This window comes from Schistocerca nitens, chromosome 2, assembly GCF_023898315.1.
Source record: "Schistocerca nitens isolate TAMUIC-IGC-003100 chromosome 2, iqSchNite1.1, whole genome shotgun sequence".
NCBI lineage: Eukaryota > Metazoa > Arthropoda > Insecta > Orthoptera > Acrididae > Schistocerca > Schistocerca nitens.
The window spans coordinates 499,020,779-499,038,049 of record NC_064615.1 but is presented as its reverse complement, the minus strand read 5'-3'; the positions used below and the strand labels follow the sequence as shown (position 1 = coordinate 499,038,049).

Here is a 17,271-nt window from a genome sequence, read left to right as displayed (position 1 = left end):
AAATATCTACATTCAAGGATTTTTTTCATTTTAACTACACGACAAAAAAGCAATGCTTGTGGTAAAACTGCATGACAAGTATAAGAACACAGTTTCCCATGACAGTATTCTTGGATACACATTTCTGAGTTTTCTTGCTGTGTCAGACATTTTTGTATACCATACTCAAGATTTCAACAATGTACTCTGTTGTTATCATCAGGAATTAACTGTCATACTAACATGCTGTATAGTGCTTGGCTAACTACATGGTCTTTTGGTATGCAGTTAGCTCCTGATAATGACAAAGAAAGTCATTAGTTTACCTTCCATTCGGAAAGCATTTGCACTCAGCGACTGTTATATTGATTTGTAAATTATAGATTGCAGCAATCTGTCATCCTTTTTAAATTTTATTATGCAGATCCAGATTTCGGCTAGAAGCTAGCCATTCTCAATGCACTATTATTTTTGCTCAATGCATGTCAGTCCCTGTTGAATACTATTCAATGAACTGTGGGTGAAACCCGATCAACAGGGACTGACATGCATTGGGCGAAAATAATAGTGCATTGAGAATAGTTTGCTTCTAGCCCAAATCTGGATCTGCATAACAAAATTTGAAAAGGACGACTGATTGCTGCAGTCTATAATTTACAAAGAAAGTCATTGATAGCTGGGGAATGGAAATAAATCTGACACACAAAAAAAAAACAGAATCATTTAGCCATGCATGACAAATAGTAATGTATTGTGGTTACACATGTACGTCAACAATTTTCTGTGAAAAATATATACACTGCTTGACAAAAAGTGAATCATCCAGAAGGGAAGAAAAAAATGTAATGATTATTTTAGTGATTACAAGCTCAAGTCAAATTTACAATTGGAAGTATTACTCCACTAATCAATATGATGTTTCACCCCCTTCTGGCCTGGATACTTGCACTGGTTTAGTAGTGAATGCTTTCATAAAGCCATTGTATCCTCTCCTGATGTAAGCTGGCCCACAGCTGTCATAACTGATCCTTGATATCCTGGATACTGGTAATGGAACAGAAATGACTTCCAAGCTGCTGCCACACATTTCTATTGGGGCAGATCTTGGGATCTTGCTTGTCACAAGAGTATTTCAGCACCATGCAGAGAGTTCATAGAGACATGAGCCATATGTGAATGAACATTGCCCTGTTGAAAAATGGCACCATAGTACTGCCACATGAGAAGTAACATATGAGGAGCAGGATGTCCATGATGTACCGCTGCAACATCAGAGTTCCCTCCTTCACCGCCAGCTGTGACCTAACATCATACACTATGAATCCCCCGTACTATGACACCAGCACCAACATCACTGTGTCTATACAAAACATTGGAAGAATGGGACCTCTCCCCAGGTCACTGTCATACACACCAACAATGGCTCTCCAGGGTAGTGCACACCCAAGATTCACTGCTGAACACAACGTGACATAATTCATCAGCATGAGCCAAAACATTGACTACAGCCTGCCGCAGCACTGGATGCTGCCTGGTGGGATTATGGATATGTGATGTGGTAACAAAAGTAAGTAAGCATAGCACACAGGGACGGGGGATCGCCCTAGCAAAGATATCGGCTGCAAACGGGGAAATCCAATGAGATAAGCTACTCTGACAACGGGCAGATTATTATTACACAGAGCCCGTGAACAAGTATCTTGAAAATGGTGAAGGTGGTTGAATGTTCATGTGCTACTGTAGTGAGCATCTACAGAAAGAGGTAGGACAGTGAAACTCCCACTAGGTGCTAAATGGTTGGATGTTCACGACTCTTCACATAACATGGGGTTCGGAGGTTTGTCTGCTCTGTGAAGTAGGATAGATGGTGATCTGTGGCGTCTCCGCAAAAAGAGCACAATCCTGGTGCACACACAAATGTTCTGGGGCACACCATTCATTATACATTGTTGAACATGAAGCTCTGCAACAAATCACACCTGCACGTTCACATGTTGATGCAATGACATCATAAATTACTACTGCAGTGGGCACAGGACCATGGGGATTTGACCATCAATCAATGGAAAATACCAGCTCTTTGGCTGAATCACATTTTTGCTACACTAGGTCACTGGTCATCTCCACAAATGCCATCATCAAGGTGGATGGCAGCTCAAGACGTGCAGCACACCATGGATGCAGACTAGTGGGAGCAGTATTATGCTATGGGAGACATTCTCCTGCACTTGCAAGGAACTTGTGGTAGTAATCAAGTGACACACAGACAACTGCAAACCACCTGTATCCCTTCATGCTTTATTTCATCTCCAATGGCAATGTTATCTTTCAGCAGTATTAATGTTCATGTTTCAGAGCCAGAACTGTGCTACAGTGGTTTGAGAAGCATTATAAAGAACTCAAGTTGATGTCTTAGTAACCAAATTTGCCTGATGTAAATTCTACGGAACCAGTCTGGGTCACTATCGGGTGCCATCACTGCATACGCAAATCAGCAGCCCATTATTTATGCAAATTGCATGACCTATTCAACACATCTAATGCCACATACCTCTACAAACCTACCAACACACTGTCGGATCCCTAATATACAGAATCAGTGATGCATTTCATTCCAGACAGACAAACAAGCTGTTAAGGAAGTGTTCATAATGTTTTGGCTCATCAATGCATATTGTGGTGTTAAGGGCAGCCTACTCATGGGGCAGTAATTCCCTAGTCTGGCTGCCTGTAGTCTCCAGCCAATGGTGCAGCATGACAAAAAATTTTGTAGAGTGTCCATTACCTGTCCTCGGATGACAAGTGTAGCTATGAAGGGGTTACAATGTGCCTGATGAACAATGCCATGAGCCTCCCTTGTGATGGGCAGACATAATTGACCAGTACCTTAACGATGAGAGTGCCAGTTTGCCCTCGGGTACAGACTATTGGGCCACTGTCACATTCAAATACCCCACAAATCTGGATACTGTACAATTCAACCAGCTGGATGAATGGAGACCCACAATGAGACCCCTTTCAAACTCTGTCAGTTCCTGATAGCAGTATCTCAGGCAAGTATGTGGCACCTCCGTGTCCTCCACAGTGATCACTCAACATCTGACATATTCAAGCCCCTTATATATCCTACCAAGCTTGGTAACATTATTTAATATTAGACAGGTACAGGGATTAGTGACTACAAGGTTGTTGTAGCGAGACTGTGACTACCGCAGCGTCCAAATCCACCAAATATAAATGCAAAATATATCTATTTAAATAAGCAAATAAAAATTTGCTTGACACATTTCTACAAGATAGTCTCCACTCCTTCCAATCTAACTACGTAGACAAGTTCTAGTTTAAACTGAAAAAATTGACAGCAACTGATATACACCAACTAAATTAATAAGAGATGGTACTGATTCTCCATGGTACACAAAACAGGCCAGAACACTGTCGTGGAAGCAACAAAGAAATCATGCCAAATTTAAAAGAATGAAAAATCTCCACGATTGGTGACGTATTACTGAAGCTTTGATGTACACCAGCAACTGATATACACCAAGTAAATTAATAAGAGATGGTACTGATCCTCCACGGTACGCAAAACAGGTCAGAACACTGTTGTGGAATGAAGGAAGAAAGCATGGCAAATTTAAAAGAATGCAATATCTCCAACATTGGTGATGTTTTACTGAAGCTCAAAATTTAGCAAGGACTTCAATGTGAGATGATTTAAATAGAAAATCTGTCTCAAAATCTGGCAGAAATTCCAAAGAGATTCTGATCATGTGTAACATACAACAGCAGCAAGACACAATATCTTCACTGCACAGCAACAATGGTAATGTTAGTGATGACAGTGCCACTAAAGCAGATTACTAAACACGGCTTTCCAAAATACCTTCACCACAGAAGACGAAGTAAATATTCCATAATTTGAATCAAGAACAACTGTCACCAGGAGTAGCTTAGAAATATATATCCTTAGCGAAGTGAAGCAGCTTACACCACTTAATAAAGGCAAGGCCTCCAGTCAGTACTGTATACCAGTTAGGTAACTTTCAGAGTACACTTACACAATAGCTCCACATTTAGCAATCATATACACCTGGTCATGCGATGAAAGATCCATACCTAGTCTGAAAAGTTGGACATGTTACACCAATACTTGAATGGAAATAGGAGAAACCTGATGAATTACAGACTCAACTCACTAATGTCAATTAGCAGTACAATTTTGGAACATATACTGTGTTCTAAAATTATGAATTACTTGAAATGAAATGATTTATTGACAAATAACCAACACAGATTCAGAAAATATTGTTCCTGTGAAATGCAATTAGATCATTATTCAAACAAAATAATGAGTGTTGCTGACAGGGATTTCAAATTGATTCCACATTTTTAGATTTCCAGAAAGCTTTTTACACCATTCCTCACTAACAAATTCTAATTAACTTGCCTGCCTAGGGAGTATTGTCTCAGTTGTGTGGCTGGATTCATGGTTTCCTCTCAGATTGAAAGTCATTGAGTAAAACAAAAATGATATCTGGCATTACAGAAGAAAGTGTTATAAGCCCTCTGCTATTCCTGATCTATATAAACAATTTAGGGGACAATCTGAGCAGCCCTCTTAGAGTGTTTACCGATGATGCTGTCTTTTACCATCTTGTAAAGTCATCAAAACCAATAGCAAAATGATTTAGACAAGATACCTATATAATACAAAATGTGGCAATGATTCTAAATAATGAAAAGTGTGACGTTATCCACATGAGTAATGAAAGGAATCCACTAAATTTTGGTTACACGATAAATCACATAAACTTAAAGATTGTGAATTCCACTAAATACTTAGGTTTTACAGTTACAAATAACTTAAATTGGAATGATCACATAGATAATGTTATAGGGAAAGCAAACCAAAGACTGATTTACTGGCAGAACACTTAGAAGATGCAACAGGTCTACTAAAGAGACTGCCTACACTACACTTGTTCATCATCTTCTGGAGTATTACGACGCAGTGTGGGATCCACCTCACATACGACTGACAGGAAACACTGAAAAAGTTCACAGAAGTGCAGCTAGTTTTGTATTATCATGAAGTAAGGGAGACAGTGCATGAATATGATATGCCAGTTATTGAAACAAAACACATTTTTCATTGCATTCTAGTTCTCAGCATACTTAAATCAGCAATTCCCACTCCTTTCTTGGAAACATAATCTTGTCACCCTTTAAAAACTCTGTAAGCTTTCAGTGCTGTTACCCTTCAGAACTCAGTCTACCATAGACTATAAAATCCAGTAACCAAAAAGTAACATAAGTGTCCTCTTTGCTGAACAGTTTCTGCACACAATTTAATAATTCCCTTACTTGAGATCTTATTTTCTTGTATTTGCAATCTGAACCACACTACATGATCAAAAGTGGCCAAATACTTCTATGTAATGCAGAATGGACCACTAGATGCCACGAGAGATGGTCCTACCAGAATAAAAGGAGGCAGGGAGCAGTGTGTTGTCAGTCAGGAAAGCTCAGGGACTTTGAACATTGACTAGTCACTGGATGTCACCAAAGTAACAAAAACATCACAATATTTCAAACCTGTTAAAGCTGCCCGAGTCAACTGTCAGTGATCTGATAACATACAGAATTTCAGAACATAAGTCTGATGTACAGGAGACATGTTGTTGTGGTTGTGGTCTTCAGTCCAGAGACTGGTTTGATGCAGCTCTCCTTGCTACTCTACCCTGTGCAAGCTTCTTCATCTCCCAGTACCTACTGCAACCTACATTATCCTGAATCTGCTTAGTGTATTCATCTCTTGGTCTCCCTCTATAATTTTTACCTTCCACGCTGCCCTCCAATACTAAATTGGTGATCCCTTGATACCTCAGAACATGTCCTACCAACCGATCCCTTCTTCGAGTCAAGTTGTGCCACAAATTTCTCTTCTCCCCAATTTTATTCAATACCTCCTCATTAGTTATGTGACCCATGCTTCGATCTGTCAAACGCCAGTTTTCTTTCTCCTGATAACGGCGTCCTCCTGAGTACTCCCCGCCCGGAGATCCGAATGGGGGACTATTTTACCTCCGGAATATTTTACCTAAGAGGACGCCATCATCATTTAACCATACAGTAAAGCTGCATGCCCTCAGGAAAAATTATGGCTGTAGTTTCCCCTTGCTTTCAGCTGTTCGCAGTACCAGCACAGCAAGGCCGTTTTGGTTAGTGTTACAGGGCCAGATCAGTCAATCATCCAGACTGTTGCCCCTGCAACTACTGAAAAGGCTGCTGCGCCTCTTCAGGAACTACACATTTGTCTGGCCTCTCAACAGATACCCCTCCGTTGTGGTTGCATCTATGGTACAGCTATCTGTATCGCTGAGGCACGCAAGCCTCCCCACCAACGGCAAGGTCCATGGTTCATATCAAAATTACAATTCACTTATTTTATGTTTTGTCGCACTTACAATATTAATTGTTGAAGAATTTACTTATTTAAAATTTTTCAAACTTACAATATTTACACCCATTATAACTAGCATAAATTTTTATTCTGTTTTAGGGATCCAGCTCAAATCGCTTCGTCGTTCATGAAATCTTGCACTGAGTAGGAGCATCTTTAAATTACAAACTCATATAACTTGCTTTTTAAAATATTTAGCTTCAAATTCATTATACCACACCCTCTTATTTTGTTGTGAATTTTAGTGGCTATATATTGAGGAGACTGAGCACATAATTTTAAGTGATGTGAAGTGGGCATAAAGTTTTTCTTTATGCCTTGTGTTGTATGAGTGTTCAAAAAAATTTTTTTATTTTTTTTTATTTTTATAGATAAGCTCTGCTACAGAGAATGGATGTAAAAAATCACATAAAACCAGCTGAATGAATCACTTGTGAGTTCCAAAGTGCTACCAGCAGTCCACTTAGCACAATGACTGTGGGTATTAAAAGGAATGGGGTATAACTGTCAAGTAGCTCCTCATAAGTCAAACATTTCTGTAGTCCATGATAAATGAATCTTCAGATGATGTAAAGAGTGATTCTACTGGACAGTGTATGAATGGAAATGAGTGATTAGCAGTGATGAATCATGCTATACTTTGTGGCAGTCTGATGGAACAGTTTGGGTTTGGTGAATTCCTGGAGAATGTGACCTGTCGTCATGTGTAGTGCCAACAGAGAAGTATGGAGAAGCTGGTGTTAGGGTATGGGGGGTGTTTTTTTGTCATTAGCGTGTGGTCCCCTTATCATGCTTAAGACAATGCTAAATGTAGAAGGATATGAACACAATTTACAGTCTTGTGTACTGTGTACAGAAGAGGAACAGTTCAAAGACAATGATTCTTTCTGTACCAGCTTGACAATGCACACTGTCCTAAGCATCTGTGAGGCAATGGTTTATGAACAGTAACATTCCTGAAGTGGGCTAGCCTGCTCACAGTCCAGAAGTAAATGCAATGGAACAGATTTGGGTTGAGTTAGAATGCTGACTTTTGTCCAGACACCAGTGTCCAGTATCACTATTTTCACTAGTTTCGGGTCTTGAGGAAGAATGGGCTCCCAGTCATTGAAAGTGACCCCAGAAGAGTTAAAGCCATCAGAAAGGTGAAGGGTGGACACACCACAAATTAATGTCCACTAATAGGCATCCAGATACTTTTGATCACATAGTTTATATTCAGTGTTCAACTTAAGAACTTTCATGACAGTTAAAGCACATGAGGGCAGAATGGCTAGCCAGTACTTACCTTCAGGAGGCGAAATTTCTAGTAATACTGAAAGAAAATCTAACCCTATAGCTCAAATAAAATAACTTTGTGACTGACAATTATAACAGCATGCGACTTTGTTGACAGCATGCAGCCAACCAAGCATATCCAGGCTCTGCACATACCTATGAAACAGCTAATTTAACAAGCATCTAGCAGCTGAAAAAGAAAACAATTGCTTGGCAGCTAGTCTATACTGCTCAACGTCCTGAAATGTTAATTAAAAAGCTATTTTAATCAAACAACAGCTCTTGGAACTTGTAAGTTGCTTCCACCAGGTCAGGTTAAAGGAAGAAAATGAATCAATCCAGAGGCTATCTGTTAGATTTGTTACTGATAGGTTTGATCAACATATGAACATTACAGAGATGCTTCATGTGCTCAAATAAGAATTCCTGGGGGGAAGGCAATGTTCTTTTTGTGAAACACTATTGAGGAAATTTGGAGAATCGGCATTTGAAGCTGACTGAAGACTGGGTCTACCGCCGCCAATATGCATTTCAAGTAAAGGCCGCAAAGATGAGAGATATTAGTACTTGTATGGAAGTACATACTCAGTCATTACTCTCTCGCTCTATTTGCAAGAGTAACAGGAAAGGAAACAACTAGTAATGGTACAAGGTACATTCCCCGTGCATCATATGGTGGCCTGAAAACTATGTATGTGTCTGGATGAAAATGGAATTAGTTGGAGAAGATTTTAAAGGCAGAGCAAGTTGCTCAGGCCTTAGGTTGAGACAGATCCATCTGTTGAGTCTGTGCTCCGTCTCATCCTGACTTGATGGGTCCCTTTTACACAAGATCTTAGTGACCTGCTGCTCCTTTCCAACATTCCCCAACCAATCCCTCTTTCTTCTCTGAGGTAAGAACATACAAGTTCCAGAAGCTCAAACTAGCATCTTTTACTTTAAAGATCACACATTAAGTTGCAGATAGGCACAATTAAATGACACTCAAACTTAGGCTTTCATCCACATTCTTCATTGGAAAAAGAGAAACATAAACCATTCATTCACATAAGCAAGCACACCTCACACACAGACATGACACTGCTGGAGTTGGTGGTCATGTATGCATGAGGTGTGCTTGCTTGTGTGTGTGAATAGGTTGTGTTTCTCTTTCTCCGACGAAGACTGTGGCTGAAAGCTTATGTGTGTCATTTAATTGTGGCTATCTGCAACTGAACATGTAATCTTTACAGTAAGTAGCTCTCCGTCTTTTCCTACACTGTTGATATTCCTACATGGAGTTTCCATTGTTTGATGTTATCTTCTACTTTAATTGTTTCTGTTGTTGGTACTAGGAAATTCATACCAGTCAGCTATTCTCTCTCCTTGTCATTTCATACAATGAATGTTCCTACTACAACTTCATACCGAGATATTGCCTTCAGTCCAAAGTCAGTCTCCATCCCAAACACAAAACAAGGTCTTATGAGGCATTCCAGGAGTGCCTTACAAACAATATGCCTCCATCATTGTTCTGGGTTATCCATCACCAATTACAAGGCCTTTGTTCAATAGAGAAATAAGGGGATAATGAACATAACACTTGACTAACATTTCTGAGTGAAGGGGAAGGCAGACATTTACAAGTTACCTCATCACCCGAACTCCAAGACTGAGGCAGACTTGCACAAGTTTAAAACTCCTCCAAGACTGTACAACAGAAATTACAAACATTCATATCTCACACTGGCATATACAATGTATCACATTGTATACAGTCTTATGGAGAAATAAAAACCTAAACACCCTGCACATCTTATAGATTCTGATTTAAAAGCATGCACTGAACATAGATGTATTTTTGTTGATTGATATTTGCAACCTTCTGCTGAAAAGTTTCACAAGTTGAAGATAATAATAATTTCCTTGGCCATCTTAAATCTGTGCCCTTTTCACCTCTTCACCACACCTTGCAAGCCTCATTTGACATATCTATATCGATGCTCCTTATGTACATGATAAATGAACTGCTGAATAGCAGTGTATCCTTCTGTTTACCTTCCTAATTCCAAATGTCAAGAGGGCTGCATGTCTTTTCATTTTGTTTTTGTCTCTGTTTTCACATGTTCATGTAACAAATACAGTAATTTCCTTTATCTTGAATATGATTTGATTTTTCATCTGTGATCGTCATCATGTTATATGTTTACCACATACTGAAATTCTCACACCATGCAAATGCAAAACACAGGTGTTATTTCTTCTTCTTGTTTCTTCATCACTTATTTCTATTGATTTCTTCATGCACTTAAATATTAGTTGATGTTTTCAAAGTTTTAGTAGGGTGGCTCAGTTGTTCAGGTACCAGACTCAAAATTCGGGCTCAGATTTCCCTAGTTCAGAAGGTGTTTTTTGTACAGCTTTCTTTGACAAAGCATTGTGTAAGTGGCAAATGTAACAGCAGTAATTGTGATATCACAAAAATTTCTTAACGCTTTTCAGTTAAATTATGGTTTAATCTACTGCCTTTGGGCCAACAAAATTTCTGGGCATCTGGCTTCATGAAATACCAATCCAGGTAACATCTTGTTTTCTTTACAAACAGTACTCTAACTTGGACTGCTTAATGTGTGTCGTTCTGCCAAAGCAACAAGCAACTAATTCCTTAATGACCAATCAAGCAAAGCATGCAAAATGGGCAATTTCCATTCTGACCAGTAGTGCACTGCCTTTGATCCAATACTTCAAGTAAGATATTGCTCTTCTCTGTTATTTCCATCTTTACACTACCTTTCAATTTTGGAGGAACCTATGGTTAGAAAAGTGCAGAAACTACTACTTTATCAGGATGTGGCTGATTTTTAGCAAACAATTTTATGTGAAGAGCATCTGAAGCACTAACAATATAGCAGTCTGGAAAGGAAGAGAAGAAGATATATTATTTAATGACAACAGAAATAAAAGATGAAACTGCCAGTAAATGTGTCACAAAGACACTACCAAAGTTGTGTTACAGCTGAAAATAATAATAACCTGCATACATGGATAGCTTAAAGGGTAAAATTTTAATATATTGGGCAGCAAAGGAAAACAGGCCATGATTATGGTAATGAACACAATAATTCTCAAATTCTTCAGAAAATTTTAAAATCTGTCAATAATTTTCTGTTCTTTCGTTGTCCCATCTGAGACATTATTTCTTAAATTTTTTACTTATTCATATCTATAAATGTTTAAAGGTAGTATATTCAACACGTGCTACCCCTAGAATCTTATTCAAAAAGGCCAAATATAACATAAAATATGCTGGTCACCTTTGGAGGGTCTCTACTCCCCAAGAATTATAAATGGCTTAGGATTTCAGGCAGCCAATTTTTATGTAAAAAAAAAAAAAAAAAAAAAAAAAAAATCTGTTACTATTCACTGGTTGTTGTCCAGCAATCTCTTTTATTCTGTTGTGATAAATCCTATAGAAAAGCCATGTCATTGCTTTTATATTCTTCTTCGAAAAGCTATTCCCTTCATTCTTATAATCAGATGACTTTATGTTAGTTACTTGGCTCCTTTCATGTTCCTTGCACAATAAATCATAATGCAACAATGTGGAACGGGTATGTGTTGTTTGTGTTCAACATTAATTCTACTGTTCTTTTATTATTGAAGTTTAATGTAATCTTGATGTAGTCCATACAGTCTTGCCTCGCCAATAACATTAGCTGTGAAAATAAATTAATGCACGGTAAAATCATATATTTAATGCATTCGTATTGCTACAGTATAGTAATATAATTCAAACTGTTCGAAATTTCAGACGAAATAGCTACCACTGCAAATTACTGACAAATATTGGTCTGTAAATATGGGCAGATTAGAACATGATGAAATTTAGACTTTAAACACAGGTGTTTACTACTGTTGTTAACAAGCATACAGGTACAAGCTTAGCGGCTAACTTGTTTCAACCGATAGAAATACATGCGTCAGTGGGGACAATGGCATTTAAACTACAGTATTCGTACCTTCGCATTGTGAAAGCTGTCGGAATTGCTATAGGGAACAGGTGTGGGAGGACTATCTGTATGGCAGTAAACTTCATTTATATTGCTACTGTTCGACGACGACACGCTTTGCACCTCTTCAGCGTCAACCACATCGACACTTTCATCATAAATTGTTGACGCGGACAACTGCAAATTAATAGTTGTGAAACTTACGGACCTCTGAAACTGGCACTGACAGAATTAAAAACACCTTGCGAGCAAGGAAAAGAACGACAACTTATCAAATGACGCTCCACTATATTTGTAAAGCTTCTGAAAAATGTAATCAGTTTATATGTCTGTGAAAGTGATACTCTATTGTTGTAAATTTTGTTTAAAGTATTCGTTACATCGCTACAGCAAAAAAATGCGTTTTATGATTGTTCTATAAGGTATAACAAACAAACTGAATTATAACGAATCGTAAACGATGTCTCCCACTAAACTGAAATTACCTTCATTCTAGGAGAAATATCGTCTTCATCGTTAGAATCTCTGTTGGATAGCATATCAAAAATGATACAGAATACACCTATGTGAAGTATTTCGGTGTCGATAACAAGATTCAAATGCGTATCCAAGAGCGACGCGTTTGACCGACCACGCCAGTAAGAAAAGCCTAAAAAATGGGTTTCTTTGTACGTTTTTAGATGAAGACGCCCAATATTATAGCAATATACAATTATTGTTATCTATTCAATATTTAAAAACGCTTATGTAATTAATATTTTTCTACTAGTCAAGCTAATGTGATTACAGTAGTCTTCCTTTGCTTTGTTACTATTGTTGCTTAGCAACTACCACGCAGGAAGCGCTCCCCTATACACGAGTGACAGATCGCATCAAAGATGCAAGAAAGTCGCGGGGGCTTCCGGCAATAGCAAGTGTGTTGCCACGGCACACTCTATTAATACAGGCGTCCGTAGTGTGACCATAGGGCAGCGATCGATCGTTGATCGCTTGGAATTCCCATGCAATCTCAAGGTTCGTTTAAGAAACTGCCATCGGGCGGCCCAAGCAAATGCGCAGATCTGTAGTCGCGTTTATGCAGCGCCTACTCTCACTTCTGCGTTTTTGGAGTGTGACTGTCAGTTGTTTAAGCAGCGAATAGCAAGAATTGAGTCTCTCCCGTCCCGCCGCTGTTAGCACCCCGTAGACGGTCAATAAAATTGCCAAACTTTCCTGAGGCGCAATAATATTGAATGTATAGGGGTGAGATCGAAAGGTTCCGCAATAATATTAAGATCATCAAATACTTTTGAAATATACAGCACTGCCCGGGAATATTGTACCGTATCCTTGCCAGTATCTCGCGTGAATGCTCGTGTGATACAGACTGTTGTTTTCGCAAATCGTTGTTGCTGTGCTGAATATGAGTTCAAAACAAAACGATAGAGTGTTATTATTAGAGTGCACCGATGTGTATAAGTCATTGTTGGATGTTCTATAGGTCAGACGAGCACGAAAGCAGAAATATTAAGAATAATTCGTGTAATTTGTTGCTAAGGGAACACAGGGAACAGTACCGTACAGTCATGAAACAAGATCAAAAAAATTAATAAATGCGAAGTTAAGAGTATAAAAGTTCTTGAGAATTTTCTAATGCTTACAAAATTACATTTTCGTAAATTACTGCTACGAGTGTTTTGAATATGTAATCTATTTTGTAGCGAATTAGTGTTTGTGGTTCACACTTCTGCCAAAGAATACATCACACATGAATTTTATTGTATACCATCGGAAATGATCGTGCGTTTCCGAGAATTATTTATTATTATTTATTTATTTATTTAAAGCTACCCTTGTCCTTTGCATAATTTTCGAGGAGATTGTAGTAAATCAGCGTTACTGTAGCTCATATCCTAATTAATGTATTATCTTAAATCTGTTTTTTCCTCAAAGAGGAGCAGCCCCATTATTATCTGCATTTATCGTAAATTATTTATCGTAAATTTCGAGTTTGTTAACAACCATAATTAACCTCGAAACGTTTTGGGAAAGCAGTAATTTTTACCAAAGGTGTTGTCTTAATAGGAATCTCATTTTATGTACTTGCTTCAGTTGTTATAGGGAATTACCAACGTTTTAGCTCAACAGATTAAAAGACAATCAGCTGGCTTAATTCAGAGTTATTTATTCACTGCCTTGCAATACAGCAGTCAAACAGCAGCCCCACTGTAAATGTTTTTCGCGAACACAGGATGAGTTGGTTCACATTCGAAGCAGCTGGAAATCGCCCTGACTTCTGTCAAACGATTGGCAGCTGCTGCAAATCGCTGCTTTGTAAGAGGTCCTGAGAGTCGTGTACCTGCAATACCAGAACCAGAGGTACTTCAAGTACTATTCTCTCCTGTGGGTGGGACCGATGACTTCAGCAGTTTGGTCCCAAAAGATCTTACCCCAAATTTCTCCTGTGAGTCCTGTCTCCTCTGCAGAAAGTGCAGGATCTGTGATTACCCATCCTCCTGACCGAGACTTGCGTGTCAATGGTAGATCTAGGTGTCCTTTACAGGATGAACAGGGCCCAGGGAGGTCTCAGAGTGTTTTAACGATCTCTCTCATCAACATGTTTGAGGTGTTGTCTTTCATTGAAATTGAAACTGAGTCAGTGGGACGCACCTGTTTTGGGGAAAACTGATTTGTCTGGTGTGAAGAGGAGGCAAATGAAAAGGGTAAGTGTCTATTAATCGTCGTCAGTGGAAACGTATGGTGAAATGGAAATGGCAGCATGGGACAGGTAAGTACATCAGGTGCACTCAGTGCACAGGTCATTCAACCTGTTGAAGAGGCTATTCCAGCAACCATTGAGGGAACAGGGTGCTACTAACTCCAGATTGTGGCCCACATTGAAACAAATTATGCCAGTTGTCTGAGTTCTGAGGTCATACTTGGGTCATTCCAGCGACTGGCAAAGAAGACTGAGAAGACCAGCCTTACACATGGAGTTTCAACGAAGCTCACAATGTTCAGCATTGTCTCTAGAACTAATGGTGGCACTTTGCTTCTGAGTCGAGTTGAAGGACTGAACCAGAGACTTCAAAGGTTCTGTGACAAGCTAGGCTGCAACTTTCTGGACTTGCACCATAGGGTTGAGAACTGTAGGCTGCCCCTAAATGGGTCAGACGTGCACTACACATCAGAGGCTGCTACCCATGTAGCTAACTGTGTGGGGTGCACATAAAGGTTTTTTGAATTAGGCGACTCCCCATCCAATCCAGATAACGATAACTGTAGGAAACCCAGAAGTATCAATGTAAGATCGAAAGAAATGCCTCCCAAAGGTGAGAGCACAAAAACCCTAATGGTAAACTGCTGAAACATTCACAACAAAGTGCTAGAATTTGAAACACTCATGAAAAGCAGTGAAATTCACATAATACTTGGTACAGAAAGCTTGTTCAAACCTGAAATAGATAGCAGTCAGATTTTTGGGGAAATTTTAAGTGTATATCGAAAGGATAGGCAAATTGGAAATGGAGATGATGTATTTGTCATAGTAGACAAGAAAGTCAAATCCGCTGAGATAGAAATTGAAGCTGTATGTGAGAGTGTCTAGGCAAGGCTCAGTATCAGAGTTGGGCATAAAATGATAATCAGATCCCTCTATAGCGCATCAGAATCATCCCCGATGTAACTGAAAACCTTAGAGAAAAACTCATTTCTTTTGTACGTAAGTTACCCAGTCACACTGTAATAATTGGAGACGACTTTAATCATCCAACAATCAATTGAGAACATTACAGTTTTGTTAGTGGTGGGCGTGATAAGACATCCTGTGAAACATTACTGACTGCCTTTTCTAAAACCTGACAACGACAGATACCTGGGAACCCCACTCATGATGGTAATATCTTGGATCTAATGGCAAAAAATAGATCTGATCTCTTCGAGGATTTCCACATTGAAACTGGTATAAGTGATCATGACATGGTTGTGGCAGTAGTGATTACCAAAGTACACATGTCAAATGAAACAAGCATGAAGTTATATACATCCAGTAAAGTAGATAAGAAATCAGTAGATCATATCTCAATCAGGAACCTGAAATTTCCAGCACAGGGAACGAGCACATAGAGGAACTATGACTTAAGTTTAGAGGAATGGTTAGACCTGTATCCAGTAGAATAGTTCATAATGGGAGAGATCTTCCGTGGTATACAGTCACTTTAAAGCAACTTCTGAAGAAACTGAGATCATTGAATACTAATAAGTGTAAAATAAAGTATAGGTTATAGGTAGAGAGATGCTGAATGAAACACGTTTGGCTGTCAAGAGAGCAATACGTGAAGTCTTTAATGACTACTATAGCAGAATATCTTCAAATTACCTTTCACAAAACACAAAGTATTTCTGGTAAAGACTGTTAGTGGCACCAGAGTTAGTGTCCAGCCCCCAGCGAATGAGACAGTCAAGGAAAATGAGGGTAGCAAAGCGAAAGTTGAAATGCATAACTCCATTTTCAAATGATCCTTCACAAAGGAAAACCTGGTAGGATTGCCCCAGTTTAATCTTAGTACCACTGAAAAGATGACTGAAATAAGTATTAGTATCAGTGGTGTTAAGAAACAGTTAAAACTGAACAAAGCCCAAAGGGCCTGATGGAATCCCAGTATGCTGGGACCCTTGTTGTTCATGTTGTTTGTTAATGACCTTGCAGACAATATTAACTCCAGACTTTTTCAGATGATGCAGTTATCTAGAATGATGTACTGTCTTAAAGAAGCTGGATAAATATTAAGTCAGATCTTAATAGGATTTCAAAGTGGTGCATGCATTGGCAGTTTGTTTCAAATTTCAAAAATGTAAAATTGTGCACTTCAAAAAACAAAAAAGTGTTATCCTATGATTATAATATTAATGAGTCACTGTTAGAATTGGCCAGCTCGTACAAATACCTGAGTTTAACAGTTTGTAAGGCTGCGAAATGGAATGATCACATAGGCTCAGTACTGGGTAAAACAGGTGGTAAACTTTGGTTTAGTGGTAGAATAGTGAAGAAATGCAGTCAGTCTACTAAGGAGATTGCTTACAAATCACTTGTGCGACTGGTTCTAGAATATCGCTTAAGTGTGTGGGGCCCATGCCAGATAGGACTAACAGGGGATATTGAATGTATACAGAGAAGGGCAGCACAAATGCTCATAGGTTTGTTTGATCCATGGGAGAATGTCATAGAGATGCTGAAGGAACTGAACTAGAAGAATCTTGAAGGAGATGTAAACTATCCTGAGGAAGTGTATTAATAAGGTATAAAGAACCAGCTTTAGTTGATGAATCTAGGAATATGCTATGATCTCCTACACATCACTCACACAGGGATCATGAGGAAGAGAGTAGAATAATTACTGCACTCACAGACATATTCAGGTTGTCGGTCATTCCATGCTCCATACATGATTGGAATGGGAAGAAATACTAATAACTGGTACAATTGGACATATCCTGCACTTCACAGTGCTTCGTAGAGTGTACATCTAGATGCAGATGTAGATATGAATAAAAGTATATGTAGATACTTGTGTGTACATG

At 38.8% G+C, this 17,271-nt stretch overlaps 1 protein-coding gene across 4 annotated transcripts in view; it reads right to left on the bottom strand.

Moving 5' to 3' along the window:
• Positions 1-12,330, bottom strand: part of LOC126236470 (intraflagellar transport protein 46 homolog) — a 149,120-nt gene extending 136,790 nt beyond the window's left edge. For 3 of the 4 annotated variants that reach the window (XM_049945797.1, XM_049945796.1, XM_049945799.1), the window contains exons 1-2: positions 12,198-12,327; positions 11,722-11,889 (exon numbers count right to left, since the gene is read on the bottom strand). In XM_049945797.1, coding sequence (XP_049801754.1) covers positions 11,722-11,889; positions 12,198-12,251 — 222 coding nt within the window. In that variant the 5' untranslated portion in view covers positions 12,252-12,327. Of the gene's footprint in view, positions 1-11,721; positions 11,890-12,197 lie in introns of all 4 variants that reach the window. The other variant, XM_049945798.1, reaches the window with a different exon arrangement.
• Between the last annotated feature and the right edge of the window lie 4,941 nt (positions 12,331-17,271).